At 43.9% G+C, this 17025-nt stretch overlaps 1 protein-coding gene across 3 annotated transcripts in view; it reads left to right on the top strand.

Annotated features, from left to right (window-relative positions):
- The window catches only part of GAREM1 (GRB2 associated regulator of MAPK1 subtype 1), a 103778-nt gene extending 92808 nt beyond the window's left edge, over positions 1-10970 (top strand). For all 3 annotated transcript variants that reach the window (XM_048049375.2, XM_048049377.2, XM_013184934.3), the window contains 2 exons: positions 1243-1409; positions 4623-10970. In XM_048049375.2, coding sequence (XP_047905332.1) covers positions 1243-1409; positions 4623-5538 — 1083 coding nt within the window. In that variant the 3' untranslated portion in view covers positions 5539-10970. The remainder of the gene's footprint in view (positions 1-1242; positions 1410-4622) is intronic.
- The last annotated feature ends 6055 nt before the right edge of the window (positions 10971-17025 follow it).

Here is a 17025-nt window from a genome sequence, read left to right as displayed (position 1 = left end):
AACTCATGAGTAGTTTTTGCTTTATACAGCTTTTCAGCAAAAGTCCTTGTAGTCCCTAATCCATTTTGTTTGCTTTACCAAAGCTGTCCACTGCTACCCTGATCCTAGAAGCAAGGTTCGTGTGGTCTGGAAATGTGGCTGGCAACAAGAGGTCCTTCCGCTTGAAATCCTTTCGGGTGCCTTATTTGAGCAGCCTTTTCCACTCCACACCTTTTACCTTGTACAGTTTGTAGTTAACCTTATCCTGGACCTCTTTGGCAACGGCAGAAGGACTGAAGCTCCAAATTTGAATCCCAGCATCCAAATAACTGGAACATTGCAGTCTCCCAGTTTGAACTCATCATTTATACACACAGAGGAGGGCAAAGAAAAAGGGACTTTTTTTTGTTTTTGTTGTATGGTGTGCTTTTTTTATATATATCTATATATAATTTACATAGTGAAAAGCAGCTCCACACACCTGCTACATCAGGTCTGGCATTAGAAGTGTGCCGTGAAAGTATGCCAAGGACAGGGAGCACAACTGGTGGTGCTGTGGCCTCTGCTGGGCGGCGCATGGGAAGGGAGGAGCAGCCCAACCACAACAGCACTCTCACAAGGAGCAAAGGGCAAGTAGCAGCAGCAAGAAGTGAGAATGGCCACCAAGAACAAGTCTGTTTTAGTGCTCTCCTGCAGATAACTGTGTCCTGGGTACATCTGTTAAGTACATGATGCGTGTGCTAGTCCTTGGGGAGGGCTGCAGGGAGTTATCCCAGAGCTGGATGGCTGGGTATCGCTGGTGAAGTAAGTCAGGAAACATCAGAGTCTGCTGAGATCTTTTCATTACGTAAGCTTGGTTTATTACATCTAAATAAACAACACTAATAGAATTTAAGCTTAATGAATTGCTTCTTACAGAATGTAAAATATCTGGAACAGTCTGTCTGGTTTTGTATGTTACTGGAAGGTTTTTTTATATAGTTTCATTGCTGCTGCTTTTTAAATGAGTGGATATCAAGCTACTTCAAAGTACCCCAGAAGGATTGTTAATAGCTCTACTGGTAATAAGGCATTCTTTTGGTCTTCCTTATGACAGCCACATACTGTTGCAAATGTATATACTTAGCATCATTTTTCTTTTCCCCTCCCTTTTTAATTATTTCCTTTCGTGGAATAAGCCTGAACCAGATGTGTTTCATCTGGCTGAGAGTGCTGTTGCCCAGATTTTCTGGCTGCTTACTTACGTGTTCTTCTTTTGTACAGGTGAAAGAGGAATGCAGGCTCCTGAATGCTCCCCCTGTCCCACCACGGAGTTCAAAGCCATCCTCCACCAGCCCTTCCATCCCTCCTCGCACAGTCAAACCTGCACGACAACAGACCCGCTCTCCCAGCCCTACCCTGTCCTACTATTCTTCAGGACTGCACAACATGTATGTGTGTGAGCCGTGAGAGCCCCATGCTAGCACTTGGCATTTTGAGAAAGTTACATGTAGCAGTATTGAAGCTGCTGTAATCTTCTTGAAGGCACTTGTTTAGAAAGGCACTGAGTCAGAGTTGCTGACTTTTCTTGAAATGGGTTGTCCTATCACATTACTTCTAAAGAATGAAGAGGAAGCAGAGCTCCAACAGAAACTATGGTTTATTACATACGACGTAGCAATTTATATTAAATGCCTGCACATGCTGCTATAGGTAATCTCACCATACAATGGCAGAGACTATTTGAGTGGAAAATACTTTACGGTTATGTATGTTTCTTGAGTGGCATGAATCTTGCAACCAGATTAACTCAAAGGTGGTTTTCAGGAGGAAATTCAGTCCTATATGCATCCAGTGCAACCAGCTCTTGCTAACTGGGGGCACAGAGGGGCATGGTGATCAGGAAATGTTTTGTGCCAACTATATGTGAACCTACAGGTGGGTGTGATGGAGAACGGAGAGGTCAGCAGACACCACTGACTGCAAAGTGAGGTAACACAAAATGCAGCCAGGCAGCCTGTAGATCAAACCCACTTCAGCACAAACTTAAACCACAGACTGGAAAATCCACTCAGGCTAGTCGAAAATTGAGGGTGGATTTTGAATTACATGGCATATCTTTTTTAGCAATGCAGTGTTCTTCCTTTGCCTTGAGGAAGTGTGTATGCCTTTTGAAGCCTCACCTCCTTCTTGACTTGAATGTGTTGCTGCCATTAGTTTTGGTACCTCTTCGGTTTTGTTTCTAAGAGAGTACAAAGATAATGCCTGTCCGACTATTATGAATTGATCAGAAATGCCACTGCAATCGTTTTAGTCTAGATGCAATTGGTATAACAACTTATACTGGAATTGCCTTTCTAAGCCATACTGCATATTTGCAGCTTAGTGTTGTGTATCTGGCAATGATCACTCTAGATCAAGGCTACTCATTTATTTTTATGAAAGCCTGTTGGGTAGTTCTGTCAAGGTCTCCTCCACAGGAGGTTGAGCACAAGACCTCCCAGAATTTGGGGCCCACCAAATGCTGTTTTCTCTCCTCATAGCTAACAATACGTCTGCCTCCCAAGAAACCAGAAAAACAGTGAGAGGTGTAGTTTCACAGGAACGCAGGTGATATTATTTGCCTGGGATTTCACAAAATTTGTATTAAGTTCATCTGCAGCTTGGGTCCAGTCCAGATATCTCCGTTTTGGTGGCATTGACCTAGTGCTGCAGAGGAAGCTGCTAGAAAATAGGCACCGTGTGGAGAAACCAGATTGCTGGTGAAGTTGCTTTTCAAGTCTTGCCATTTTGATCAGTGATCTTATTCTCTAGATCATGAAGGGTTGCAGCCAGTATTCTCAACAAACAAGAACAATATGATTTCTCCTTATTGACCTATTAAAATGCCTGTAAATTTTAGGTTTCTCTTGCATCCTTTGGCATTGAGTCCCAGTGGGTTAATTCTGGTAGAGGATGAGTAAGAGTAAGGAAGCACTTTGAAAATGTTACTTCATCAGTTTTCCATAATTCCATTAATCTTTTAAATCATTAAATGTTCCAATTTCTAATATCGGATTAGAGAACAGAAGCAGGATCAATCATTTTAATTCCTCTGTATGGTTAGTTGTTTATAACACCTCATTGACTGTCTACTCTGAATTGAACAGCCCAACACCTAGATCTGTGAAAAAATGCCCTTGAATGTGTATGTTACACCAACTGGCCTTTAAATGCCAGATATGACCAGTGGATGGCGTATCCTTGTTAAGAGTTTTTAAAAAGGTCTATTCTTAATGTTCAACTGCTTTAACTGGCAGCCTTGTGCAGGAAAAAGGGAAAAGTTTGGAGAGCATGGAGTGGAGAACAGGTGGTTAGGGAGGGAAACTGCCTATGGTAGAGCTGAGTTTAATGACTGATTTTCCGGTGATGAAGATTAGATCTGCTTTTATGCGTCTGTCCTTTGCATTTGAGCTGGGCAAGTCCAGGTTGGCTTCCTCTTTCACCCTCGGAAAGCTGTGGCAATCTATTCAAAACCATGCTCTTTTTTGAAAGCTGCTGCCCTCTTCAAGCAGTTTTCATTGAGCTGTCACAGAATAGTTGCCTAGTTTATTTCTTCAGTAATTAGTTTCCAGGAGAGAGAGGTGAGTAATTAAAACAATTATTTCAACTGTTGTTTTCCCTCTTTTGTGTTAGGTAAGGATTTTATAAGTCTGTTAATTGGTTTTGTGGTGTTCTTGGCTTAATCGGCCAGAATTCCAAAGATCAACCAAATCCTTCAGACTCTCTTTTAGAAAGTGGCATAAAAGCAGCAAACATTTGCTTTTGGTTACGGATTGCATGCTTCTGTTAGCATCTAAGTCTTTTGGGAAAACTTGGATATAAACCATCAGTTTCCTTGGACAGGCTGAGCTTAATTTACTGCCTGGAAGTAGGTCAGGCTGACTTTCTTTAGGTGCCTTTGAAAAGCAAGTGTTTCTTTGTCATGACTTTTTAAAGATGAGGACAAACAAGTTACTGTGGGTTAAGCTTAAAGACTGGTATTTCAACAAATGCAGCTAGGTCTACTTAGCCTTCCAGGTAAAAGTCTTCCTTTGGCAATAAACAATGATGTACTCTGTGTTACTGTACTGTAGCAGGTACAATTCCAAATGAAAATACTGGCCCCAAAACACAGGTCATCTCTTATGTCAATCAAGCTTGTGTCTAGCGCAATGGTAACCTGCCCCTTTTGCGAACTTTTGCCTACTGCGACACATCTGCAGTGTATAAATACAAAATGCAGGATTAGAAAATCTTCTAGTATACATGAGGCTGTTCCTTTACCGTGCTGATATCCCTCAGGAGTTCAGCAGAGGAAAAACTGAATATTTGGGAGATGACACAAAACTGAATTGAGATATCTTTTTTTTTTTTCTGAGCTCTAAGAAGCAAGACATGAGTCTTCCTCATGAGGCTTTTGGGTACATCAGCATCTTGTCAGGCTTGTAGGAAGAGTAAAAGAACTGTCAGCGTGGAATTCAAACGTATTGTTAATTCCAATCCGAAACATTTTGCCGGAGGAAAAAAGACTCTTTCCTTGTGACAGCCACCCTCTGGTTTTGTCAGATGATTTATAAATTTATTCAAATGCCACTTTTTTTTTCTTTTGTGCTAACTACAACCTTTCTGCTTTGTTCCTAAAGCAATGTCACAGAGAGCGACAACGCGAACCCAGCCGAGAGCAGCACACCTGTTTCCTGCTACCCTTGTACCATGATGAAAACCGAATCCAAAGAGCCTGAGAACACGATGCCTTTTGGAAGCCCTTCAACTGAAGCTCTGCCTTCTAGGTTATCTTGGCCAAACCATTTTTCGGGAACTGCGGAGGGCCTGAATAGGAGCGATTTCCTGCTCGATCCAAGCAGGAGCTACAGTTACCCCAGACAGAAGACTCCAGGCACGCCAAAGAGAAACTGTCCAGCACCTTTGACTTTTGACTTCGATGGGTGTGAGCTCCCTGCGGGGTACTCCCAGCTGACCCCAGCAGAGCTCACTAACACCATCTCCAGCTGTCCAAAGTCAGCAAGTTACTCTCTAGACTGCACTGATGAGAAAACTCTGGGAGTCAGCAACACAAAGCAGAGTCATTCATGTCCTGCCTTACCTCCTCGGGCACCGAAGCCGAGCGAAGAGAAACCAGTTACAGACATGGGTCCCTTGCCACTAAAAATAGATGGTGCTGAGGAGGAATCGAAAACTGGTTCTCCGGACCTCTTGGAAGATCAGTATCTCGTTAAAAAGGGCATGCAGGATACATTCTCTGTGTCCTATCCTTTCTCGTCTCCCCTCCACCTCCAGTTAGCACCAAGGTCTTGTGGGGATGGTTCTCCCTGGCAGCCACCCACAGACCTTTCTGGACTCTCCATAGAGGAAGTGTCTAAATCGCTGAGGTTCATTGGTCTGTCAGAAGATGTCATATCATTTTTTGTTACAGAGAAGATTGATGGCAATTTACTGGTTCAGCTTACAGAAGAAATCCTGTCAGAAGACTTTAAACTAAGCAAATTGCAGGTGAAGAAAATACTGCAGTTCATTAACGGCTGGCGGCCCAAGATGTGATGCTGACTAGTTTTTAGTGGAACTGTACGAGATGTGCTAGATGCACTTCAGCTCATACATCACTTCCTGTTTTTTGCACTAAAAGCCCTTCCTGTAAATAGTAGTGGAAAAATTCTTACTATGCAGATAAAAGTTTTTGAGTGGTGAACGGATTTTTTTTTTTTTGTATGTCAATAATAAAGGTAGAGAATCTGCAGAGGTGTGCCTTGTGCATCCCTGAACATTCAACAGCTGCTAAAAACTGGACACTAAGGGAACTTACTCTGTAGTCTGTTAAGACTTACTCGTATTTATTACTGAACAATTTGATGCTGAAAGACACATACCAATCCAGTTTACAGTTTTGTGTTAACTGCAAAAAAATGTATTTCTTACGGGATTATTTCTGTTCAAATAATATTTGGCAACATGCTGTGACTTTTTTCCTTTTCTGTTAACAAAAAGCATGTTCAGATATACAAAAACATGATTTTGACACTACATCTGAAAATGTTAAGAATTGCTGTGAAGTGCCACTAATACACTACTCTTGCAGCATATTTTTATTAACAGTATCTTCCTGACTACCTGTAATGTGGGTATGTTTTCCATGTTACTTTGAACAAAAAGAGTTAAATGTTTAAAAAGAAAAGTCTTGCTTAGCTCAGTGCCCAAAGGGGAGGGAGAAGGGGGATTTTCCTACTGAGCCACTCTGCCCTGGCCAATTAAAAGTTTATGACCTGTGGATTTCAAAAGTTGCTTTTGTAGTCAGATGGCTGCAGTCAGCAGCACGACTTCGGGTTGTGCAGCTTTCTCATGGGAAAGGCAGTCCCCTGCACAGACCCTTCCCAGCAGACCCTGCCCCTCGCAGCTGCCAGCACATCCATCAGAGGAGCCTGTTAGCGCGGCCCTTCCATTTGTCTTGCTCTGGCCAAAGGAAACCTGTTACGTTTCCTCTGCTGCTGTTACGACCATCTGAAAATGTGCTCCATGCTGCCGTGCTATTCCTGGAGTCGGATCTGTGTGGGAAGGTGATAGTACTCCTGTAGGATGCCTTTGAAATAAAACGTTGGTGAGGTAGGAAGGAACAGAAGCAGTACGTGCCACGCTGATAAGAGGGGGCCAAGTGAGAGCTTGGGCCATGCCTCGGGAAATGCTTGTGATGTTCACCTGTCTTACTTGCAGTGGACTGGGAGAACATGGGTGTCAAAGTGGAAGGACTGTAGCATCATTAAGACGTGCTAACTCAATTGCCCAGATGCAAAAATTTGTCTGTTGGTGCCACACAGAAGCAGCAGTCAGAAGTGAGGGCAGACACGGAAAGGGGGTATGAGGCTGCCCCTGGAGACCTTCTGAATTTACGTGCAGAAGGCTAGAAATAGGATTGACTTTTGATAATCTGTTGCTGACATCCTGTGGTTGGCAGAGCTCTCAGAAACATGTCTAAATAACCTCAGAACCCCAGGATCCCCTGCGGATCCCCTGCCTTTGTAGTGCTGAAGGCAAGGATTTGTGGAGGCCCTCAGGAAAGTCTGTAGAGTCCGTCTTCTGCAGCTGCATGTCCCGGGTCCTCAGGGGTCAGAGCCAGGGAAGCTGGAGCAGCTTCACCTTGCTCTGGCTCCTTCACCCGCTGCAGATCAGAGCCCTGACTGGGGTGACACCATCACCTGCCTTTCTTGTTTGGAAGGACAAAGAATCTCTCTTCCTTCCAGGGCACGTAGTGGGAGCGTCAAGAGAAAATAGAGTGCAGGGACAAAAAAGACAGTCTCATTTTGCCTGTTTTCTCAATTATACGGACTCATTAAAACAAATGTGGAACAAGTGGAGCTTTCTGTTGCCTGGGCAAATTTCATGTCATGTCTCCATGCCGAAGCCAGGATGCATCATTTGTCTTGCAATAATGCAAACCACCAGTTCCCAAGCAGAGAATAAAGCGCAACTGGATGTGGGTACCAGGAGGCAGTGAGCCAAAATCTATCCCAATAGAAAAACCCCAAGAGTTCATAATCTTAATCTTTTTGTTAATGTATTGACTTTTAGCAACGGATCGATAGCTTTTTCTGGATGCTTTTTAATTAGTGTCCTAAAATATTTTAACTGCAATTAAGACTAAGTCAAATTCAAGTACTGTTCTGTTGTGTGTGCTTGTTGGTAGGCACATGCAAGTTAAAGTCGACTGTTTTTTTAACCCTCACTATGTCAAATGAACATTCAAATCCGAAGGGGCCAGATTTTAAATACCGGGTACCTCTGTTTTCCTTGGCTTGTTAATTCTGGGTAAAAAAGTAAAAGCTCTCTCTCTCTGGGATTGTAGTCTTGATAATATTAAATACTTCAAATGGCCTCAGGAAGTTGTCATCCCTGAGAAAACAGTGATCCTTGGCTACAGATGGTTACCTATCATTATCTGTGCTCGCCTGCTTAGGACGTTTTTTTCTTGAAAAAAAAAAAAAAAGAGCCTGGTGGAATCCGCATTCATGAGTTTGCTGCATTGACATCCTGTATCCATAGACCAAAATAAAGCTGGCCTGTAGAAAGGCACAAAAGTGTACCACAATTTCAGAAGCAGCTGCAAGGTACACAACTACAGCTGAAACCTCTAGGTGCACACTTGCTATCGATGTCCTCCCAGCAGTCTTGTTCTGGCTTGGCACTGCATACTTATTTTTATGCATAGTGTGTTAGCATTTGACCTTTACTGTGGCCCTGAGCAGCCCATCACCTTAACTTTCCAAACCTTTTAAAGCGATTTAGGTGTTCCCAACCTAAATGTGTTGTGTGAATGATGGGACTGCAGCATCGAGCCACCTGCACAAATGCCCAGGCAGGACTGAAGCTTCTGTTCTGGTGCCTTTGGTACTGTAAAAGGTAGCCTGAATACAGCAGACCGATGTAACCACATCAGTCCCACAGCAAGTCCCTGGCATTAAGGAGAAGGTGACACTTGTGAAACGGGAGAGGAGCAGAGGAGTCCTTCAGGCCATGGCAGAGAAACATGCAGTCTCTTTATAGAGGTGGGGTGTAAAACCTGGAGACCTCAACCTATAAAAGGTACAAAATGCAGCACTACTTACGGTACTTCAAGATGGAAAGGCGCTTCAGTGTTCCCACTGTGGTTAGAAAGATCTGCAGGCTCTGAGGAGTATCCCTGTGGTACGGACTTTCCACCAGCTGATGCGAGTAGAGGAGACAGCACTCCATGTTTGATCGGACTTGCCTTCGCTGATTTTAGTGTTGGTCGCATTGTGGTGCTTGTAGCCGGTCTGCTTCCTTGTTCCTCACGTGCCTTTAAGGGCGCTCGTTGTGATTTTAGAGACATTTAACGATTTGTGCACTCATGCAAGTTACTGACGCGTTTTGAGCCTAAACAAGATGCAGGTTGTGGCCCCGTTGGTGTTTAACCTGAATAACGCACTCAGCCAGGTCTGTGCTCTGAACACAAGTTCGTAACTGTATTAAAGACTCCAGTTTGTCACTGGCAAGTGGTACAAGCTCTGTCCCTAGCCATCCAAGTGGTCTGTAACTCGCCTCAAAGACCAGCAGTGCTCCTGGCTTACATCTGCGCCAATAACCCGAGCGGTACCCTCGTGGCAGCCGCTCGCTGTTGAGGTGCTGACGTGGGCTCCTGCACGGCTTTGGTGCGAGCCAAGCAGCCCACGCACGGGGTGATCCTGGGCAGCACAGCCCCGGGGCTGGCAGTCACTGCTCCCTGGGGGCGAGTCCTGCTTTGGAGAGTGTGGAGTTCAACCAGGTTGTAGGGAGCTGTGCTGGGTGTCCTCGGGGTCCAAAAGTGGGCTCTGGCCCGTTTTGTCTGCTAGTAGAGGTGTAGCCATTGTGTTCAGAGAAAGCTTGTCACGCCACAGTGGGCTGAAGAACCCTTATGTTTCAGAGACGCCCTGCTAAAATAGGCCAGTCCTAACTTCGGATTTCTTTCCTCCTTTTAAATAAATGCAAGGCCTCTGGTGCTTATTTCGTTAGTGGTGTCTGAAGTTGTGTGTTACTGTCAGGGTTCTTGTTTGTCTGGGGGTTTTGGTAGCAAAAATTCTGGCCCGTTGTTATGTCAGGAGATGTCTCTTTATCCCACACCAGGAAACACATCCTTTCTATGCAACATTCTTGCGGCACAAGTACTGATGTTGCCTTCAGCTGCAAAAGCTAGATTCTAGCAAAGGGGCTTTTCTGGAGTGGAAACACAATGGGCAAGGGAAGGGACGGGGAGAAAATTTGAGGGGAAATGCTTGTTTCCTTTAAACACTTGTGCCTAGGATTAAGATTCTTCGTATTGCTGCCTGTCTGGCTAACCAAAGTTATATTGACATCAACTCAAAATGCCTATTTGCATTCTTGCTGTATTGTGCAAATTGCCTACGGCTAGAAATTTAGAGACAGAAAACATTTGGTCCATCAAAATTAGAAGGAAAATATACTCTGAGGTGTTCTTACAGCTAGAAGCAAGGGTTTGAAATAAATGTGTATCACACTTTTTTTTTTTTTTGCAAAACAACAGTTTTATTTGCCATTTTAATTGACTTTATTCCACAACAGTTTCAAGAAAAACAGTGTAAATAGCAATACTGTTTCAAAAACAGCATATTTCCATTCTGTCTGTAAATACTTGAAGTGTTTTCTCCTCTGTCTTCTTGAATCAACTCCTCGACTGCCTCCCCGCTGCACAAAGCCTGCTGGCACCAGTTCCTTGCGTGCAGGGGGAGAGCAGAGGCTGTATGTGCTCAGTGGGGTGCCCGTGGGCCAGGCTGCCTAAAATCCAAGCACCAGCCACCTGGGGAAGGACAAGGGCTTAGCCCTGCTCTCCTGGCTTGTCTCTTTGATGCTCTGCAAGCTGCAGCGTTCCCACGTGCGAACTGGAAGGTACCAATGAAATCTTAACCGAAGCAAGGGGTTGTCCATTTTATTTGCGGTGTTAGGGATGTCAGGGCAGTAAGGAAATTCAGGCCCCTTGTCGAGACCTAGCAATAAATGACTCTTTCTTTGTTATGTCTTAAGCTTCTAATAATCTGGAAGTTGCTCAGACTTTACCGTTTCTGTGCATAATAACCAAATTTTCAGAGCAAAAATCTGCAGAGTGATTCTCTTGACTTGGACAATCTTCTGAATTATATTAAAATTATCTGTTAGTTCTTAGTTCTTTAGATTCACTTTGGGTAGGTCAAAAAAAGGAACATTTGGGAAAGAAAAAAAAAAAAAAAAAAGAACAAAAAGAAAAGAGAGAGAAAGCCCCAAAACTTCAGCTTAGTACATTTCCGTTATAAAACAAAGCATGGTTTTTGTGGAATTCTGTGCTGTTTTGGGCTTTTGTGTAAAAGGCTGAAGGCAGATTATTATTTAAACCAGGTGCAAATAAATATCCCTGTAATGTATATGAACAAATTTAAACCGTGTATTGTAAGTATATAAACTGTATATTAAAGACACTATTTTCATGATACTTTAAACGTGTACTGAGTTTGTTGTACTAAATCATTTGGGTTGCACATGCTACATAAAGTGGTTGTTTTTCATTCAGTAATTTCACAGACTTATCCTCCTGCTCATCTCAGTACAAGTCACAAATAACCGCTTCTCAAACACTGAGTTCACAAAGTAGGATGGGGGCAACTGAGAAGAGCAATCAGGCTTCTGTGTTTAACCTCTCAAGACGCATCGCTGGTTTTCCCTGTCTTGTAATTTTGCTTGATCCCCTGTGCATCAAGAAGAGCTGTGCGTTCCCCAAAGAATTTGTTGCCACACAGCTTTCCTGTTTCCAGCAGACATTCACCTAAAACCGTATTTTCCTGAGCCCTCAGTCTATTATCTGTATTTTAGAAAATGTATTCATTTGTGGTTTGGATATGCTTTTAAGCACAAGACCATGCGCAAGTATTTCTGATTTGCAAGAAGTCTCTAAACCATGTATTGGCTGGGGAGAGAATTAGAGAAAAAGCAATGTTCTCCTCTAGGTTGCCTGTTTACGTTTCCTCCAATATCAGCAACAGGGGAAAACGTCAATTCCACAGCCATCCATGTGTCGTGCGGATAAGCTGCTTGTCGTGCCAAATTCCCCTTCGGCACAAAGCTCACTGATGCTAGGCCAAGAGAAAAGTTCTCTCCAGCACAGCAGTAGTTGTGGAGGGTTTTATGGTGGGACTCGTTAATATATGTTTATGAGAAATAAAGCAGGGCAGGATCTGCCACAGTGGTTGCCCTCAGATTTGAGACAGATGGGGTCTGCTTGCCTCCAACCTTCACATCTGGGATAGGCGAGCAGCATGTGTGGAGGCAGGATGCGCGCAGGGCGGGGGCGGGAGGCAGAATTGCTTTCGGAAGTCAACTGAAATCTCTTTGCTCACCAAGAGCAAAGCTGTCTAGGACACATCTCCGAAGAGGGGGAAGGAAAATGTTTAGCTTTTTTTAATGCTGCCATCGGTTTGCTCCAGGCTTGTGCAAAAGGGTCTGATGGGAAGTGTTTGGTGCGTGAAGTGGAAAGGCTCTACCCGCTGCAAGATGTGGCCGTCTCCCTGTCAGGAAAGTGCTGTTCGAAGGGAGGCATTTTCTGTGTACATGTTATGGCTGTCATCAGCCCTGACACCAATCTCCTATCTGCCTCTAGTCACCGTGGCTACCTGTAAATACCAGTTGGGATTGCAGGCCGGGGAGCGGCCTGAAAACGAGGCCCTCTTCCTTTGGGGAAGTGCAAGATTAACACCCGTGGGCATGCCTCCCCTCTTGGTACGGCACACTCACCAAGAAAACCTCCTGTAGGTCTTTCAGGTGAGCAGTTTCCCCTTGTCCCTCTCACAGGCGCTCCTGTCCTTGAGCTGAGATGCTGTGGCCTTCAGGATGTGTCAGGAGCCGGCCGTCCCGTCCTGCCACGCCATGACGAGTGGCCCAAGTGCTTAGCTGTGGCTGACTGCGCTCACTCGGGTTATCAACAGCCTGTGACACTCGTCACTGTGCGCTGTTGCCCTGGTAGGAAGACGCTGTGTACCACCAGATGCCCACGGCCTACACAACCGCTTCCTCCTGTGCAACTGAAAGCTGCAAACCTGGGCACAGCGATCCTTTCCTCTGCTTCTTGGCCCACCTGATGTAGTGGATGGTGTCCCTGCCTATGGCAGGGGGGTTGGAATCAGATGATCTTTAAGGTCCCTTCCAACCCCAGCCATTCTATGACTCTGATTCTTCCATGCCATGAACAGACGGTAGGATTAGCAGCTGCTGAATGAGCAGAAAATCTGGGCTGCCAGGGGCAGCTGCCATTAGGTGGTTTTGCCCAGGCCCTCAGCGCTGCTGGACCAGCTCCCTGGCAGCCTTGCTCCCACGCCAGCATGGTTTTTAGGGATTCCCTTGGGATCCCTTGCTAAATGCTGCCTCTGTTGTATGGTGGGCATTGAAATGGCAACTCTGGTGGTTGCTCAAAAAGTCAAGATTAATTTTATTCTGCATACATATATATATTTTTTTTCCCTCTCTATGCTCAAACAAGGCCAGTTTTTGTTGAATGTTGACAGTATTTATATTTTTATTCAGTTGCCAAGAACCGGTGCTTATCCTTTGCTAGGATAAAGCATTGCTACCCATTTTCACTCAACACAGTGAAGAGCTGATGTGAAGAGTGGGTTTGACAGAGGGCTGTCTTTCTCCCCATTCTCGCTGTGAAATTCCAAAGGTGGAAAGCTCAAGATGGGCATCCAGGCCACCACAATGTGAGCAATAGAAATATGACCCAAGTCCTTATGTATTGCTCAATGAGACCTCAAAATGCCCTTGACTCGCAGGCAGGACAAAAGGAATCTGGTGCCAAACACGCTTGGATTAAATGAAAACCATTCCTCTGAGGGAGTCTGGGGTAGGAGGAAGAAGAACAAAAGAACAAAACCGGGAGGAAGGAGAAAACACATTTAAGATGCCAAGTCTGAGGAGGTGGCAAGGAAGCGGAGGGAAGCGTGCTCTTGCTTCGTGTAGTACTTGTACGTGCCACACAGGGTCAGACCGGCACATGGCTGCTGGGAGATGAAACCTGCAGTAGGGGTGGTGGAGAAAGACAGATGGGGTCAGGGAACTCATCAGGACTCATTGCCAATCCCATAAATGCGCTGCCACAAGAAGGATCTGTTTTAATTCCGCTGCTGCTGTTCCATTATACAGCATCAACAATTACTCTTAATGAATACAGGGGTCGGCGAGGCAGGTTGCCAGGGCCCGGTTTCCAGTGGGTTCATGCAAACAGAAAGCAGGAGGAAACTCTAATGGGTCGACACTGGCAGAGCCCTGAAGTACTGCATATATCTTGACTAACCTTATTTGTTTAACTGCAGATCTGCAAGCAGGAGAAACATCTGACAGATAGAAATGATCACAAATGCTAGTGCCAGACAGCTTCTGCTCCTGGCAGGCGAAGCATGGGCCATCCTGGTAGCCGTCCCTCCACGTTCCTCCTGAAGACAAAGGGTATTCTTGTTCCTCAAGCAGTCTGGAAAATCATACTGGATTAGCATTTCTCCCTTTGTTAACAAATTAGTGGGACTGCAATAGAGAAAAGCATGTCTACATCTATGTCATGGACATCCTCTTGCCTTACTATTGATTTCTTGAATGTTTATCTTTTCTGTTTCCTGCAATGAAAGCCAATGACAGTTAAGCAGTCTTCTCTTACCTATCCAGTAAGCTTTCCAATAGCCTTTTTTCCTTCCTGAGGAAAAAAAAAAATCTAAAAAAATCTTAGGTACAATCTTAGGTACATATTGTTTCTTCTTTTGATTCTTTTCTAATACTGCTTTATTTTATTCTTCTTGAAAGAAGAAAGTGTGAAGTCATGGAATCTCCCCATGAATTGAGCTTTGAGCTTTACAGAGCTCAATCTGATCTGCTTGTGCAGTGCCAAAAGCTCGGACTTGGAAACTGAACCTCCGCGGGAGTGCGGTGGACCAAGCATACAAAACTGAGAGAGCAACAAAACAGTACAAAACAGTAAAAAAAGTACTTCTTTCCCAGTTCCTCATGTGAAAAATCAACCCATCCCCAAGCCCACTGTACGGCATGGTATTTTTGCTCCTACCTCCCTGAAAGCAGTTCGTTTTTTCCCCACTCTGGGGAATACTAAGTCACCCCCAGCTACCATCTAGCTGCATGGAATTCAGTTTCACAAGCACATATCACTTCATTTATCTTTGATAGCTAGCAGCTGGAATTTGATTTTTGTAACTTGGCCAAATAGCTTGTGTTCATATTTCCTTAAACCAGTGTTTTTATAAGAAAAAATGTGTACCTGAATAAAACCATATAGATGATCCATGAAAATTGATATAATTCCAACTGATGGCTTTAAATAGAAAAATTAAAGGGCATAACATAAGTGAAAAGGAATATATTTAGGCCTCAGGTTCTTACTCTTATGCTTGAAACCGTAAGGCTGATCCAGAATCTTCCCGGAGCCATGAATTTACATATACAAGGTTTAACCTTGAAATTTCTTTTGGAAAGTCTTATGTTTGAAGTGTGGCAAACCAGTAGTGAGGAGGAACTTTCTAAGAGAGAGGAGAGGCCCCTCTGCCACACTGCCATCTCCGAGTGCAAAGGACCCACACACAGAATAAAAGCAAGCCTAGGAGAAGCCACGGTGGCTCAGCCCGAGACACATGGATGTGGCACTAAGGGACATGGTTTAGCGCTAGGACTCAGTAGGTCAGGTTGATGGTTGGATGATCTTGAAGGTATTTTCCAACCTAGATGATTCTCCGATTGTATGACTGGAGAGAAAAAAGCCCTCCCAGTTCTCAAGAGAGGCACTTTATACCCACTCATTCACATGGTTCTGAAGGAAAAGTCCCAAATACAAGGATCAACATAAACATTGTCCTGGACCACAACCTCAGCACCTTTCAAGTTCTTTGTGAAACCAAACTTACTGCGTGAGTTTCTGCATTTCTTCCTCTGACAAAATTCACCCTGAAATGAAATAGGATCTTTTGAAGCTAAAGGGGATTCCAGCCAAGAAATTGAGACAATGTTCATCAGCAAATTCTGACCCAAGACATTATTGAGCCTCTTAGGCCTGTGTTATACATCAGGAAAATTGTTTCCAGAGAGCCGTTCTCCATAGCAGCCACAGTTTGTTGCTCTCAATTTTGCCGCAAGCCAAGTCCATAAATGCATTTTAATTGATATAATGGAAGAGTTGGATTTTTTTTTTGAAAAAATAGATTATAATTCCTTTAATTTTGCTGAAATATTATTTCTGATACAATTTTAAATAGGATTCGTCTAGAAGGCTTTGCAATTTCTTAATTTTTAATGCTTACCACAAGCTGTTTGAGATGAGAGCTCTTTAAAAGTCAGAGCATCAATAAAAGCTGGCTGGCCCCTGATTAGCTCATTTTCTGCTAAAGCTGTGTTGCATTACCGACTGCAGGTGTGCGTATGTGTGTGCACCTGAATGTATGTGTGCATATGCATGTAAGTAAAAAAAATCATGAATAAAAAATCTGCTACTTGCCTGCTACTTACTGTGCAGCTCGAGCACTTCTGCAATACCGAAAACACGAGTTTTTCTAGTGTGTGAGAGCAAGCAAGTGAACCTGCCTGACAGACAGGAAGCAAAATCTGTTTGTGAAGACAGACTGACAGTTCAAGAGCAGGGAAACGGGAAAGGGCTGATCCAGCCTCCCTTTCAACTTTGCTTAATAATGTTTTTTTCTCTTCTAAGAAATCAAAGATTATATTCACACAGGTAAAGGGCTTTTAAATTTGATTGTTTTAACTGAGCTTCTTCATGCAATTCTCCATTTGATTTAATTCTATTTAGTATGATAAATGCTTTTGAATCTGATTTTTTTTTTTTCATTTTCATGTATGAAAAATAGAGATGAAAGATTAGCTTCTGGCGACCTGCATCAAAATCTAATTTGGCTGGAAACGAAATGAATTTGGATTTAGCTGTATCTCCTGGATAGTTCTGCTGCAACAACAAATCTTCATAAAGTTAAGCTGTCTCTGCTCAGGGAGTGGAAGAGGTGCGTGTAGCTGAGTGGGGAGAAGCTGGCTGCCTGTGCCTGACTGTAGTCAATGCCATCAGATCCTCAAAATGTAAAGGAATTTAGGATTTTAAAGTAAGATTACTGTAGCAGCTTTTCATGGTTTAATTATTTTATATTGGAGGCTGTTGAATGATGCATTCGGTGAGCTGATTGCTTTTCAGAGAGCATTAAAAGATTTAGTCTCTCCCTATTTCAAACGTTTGGAAATGGTCGTGTTGGGATTGAAGGAAGCTGTGGAGCAAATCATGTCTCTCCTCCTACGCCAGCAGCTCGCTTCCTTGGTAGCTTGGGCTGTGTGGAAGGAATTGTGACAAAATGTAATTATTTTGGATTTAAGCTTTGTTGTAGCTCCGTCTGTGTTTTTTCTCTCAGCTGTGTAAAGGCAATATGCACCACTTGTCGGGGGTTTTAATCAGCGAGTGTTAGTGTGGTGCTTTCTGTCTGTGCCGCTGGTGTCGCTGGTCCTGCCCAGAAG

The sequence above is a fragment of the Anser cygnoides genome, chromosome 2, assembly GCF_040182565.1.
Source record: "Anser cygnoides isolate HZ-2024a breed goose chromosome 2, Taihu_goose_T2T_genome, whole genome shotgun sequence".
Taxonomy (NCBI): domain Eukaryota; kingdom Metazoa; phylum Chordata; class Aves; order Anseriformes; family Anatidae; genus Anser; species Anser cygnoides.
This window is presented reverse-complemented; position numbering and strand designations above follow the sequence as displayed.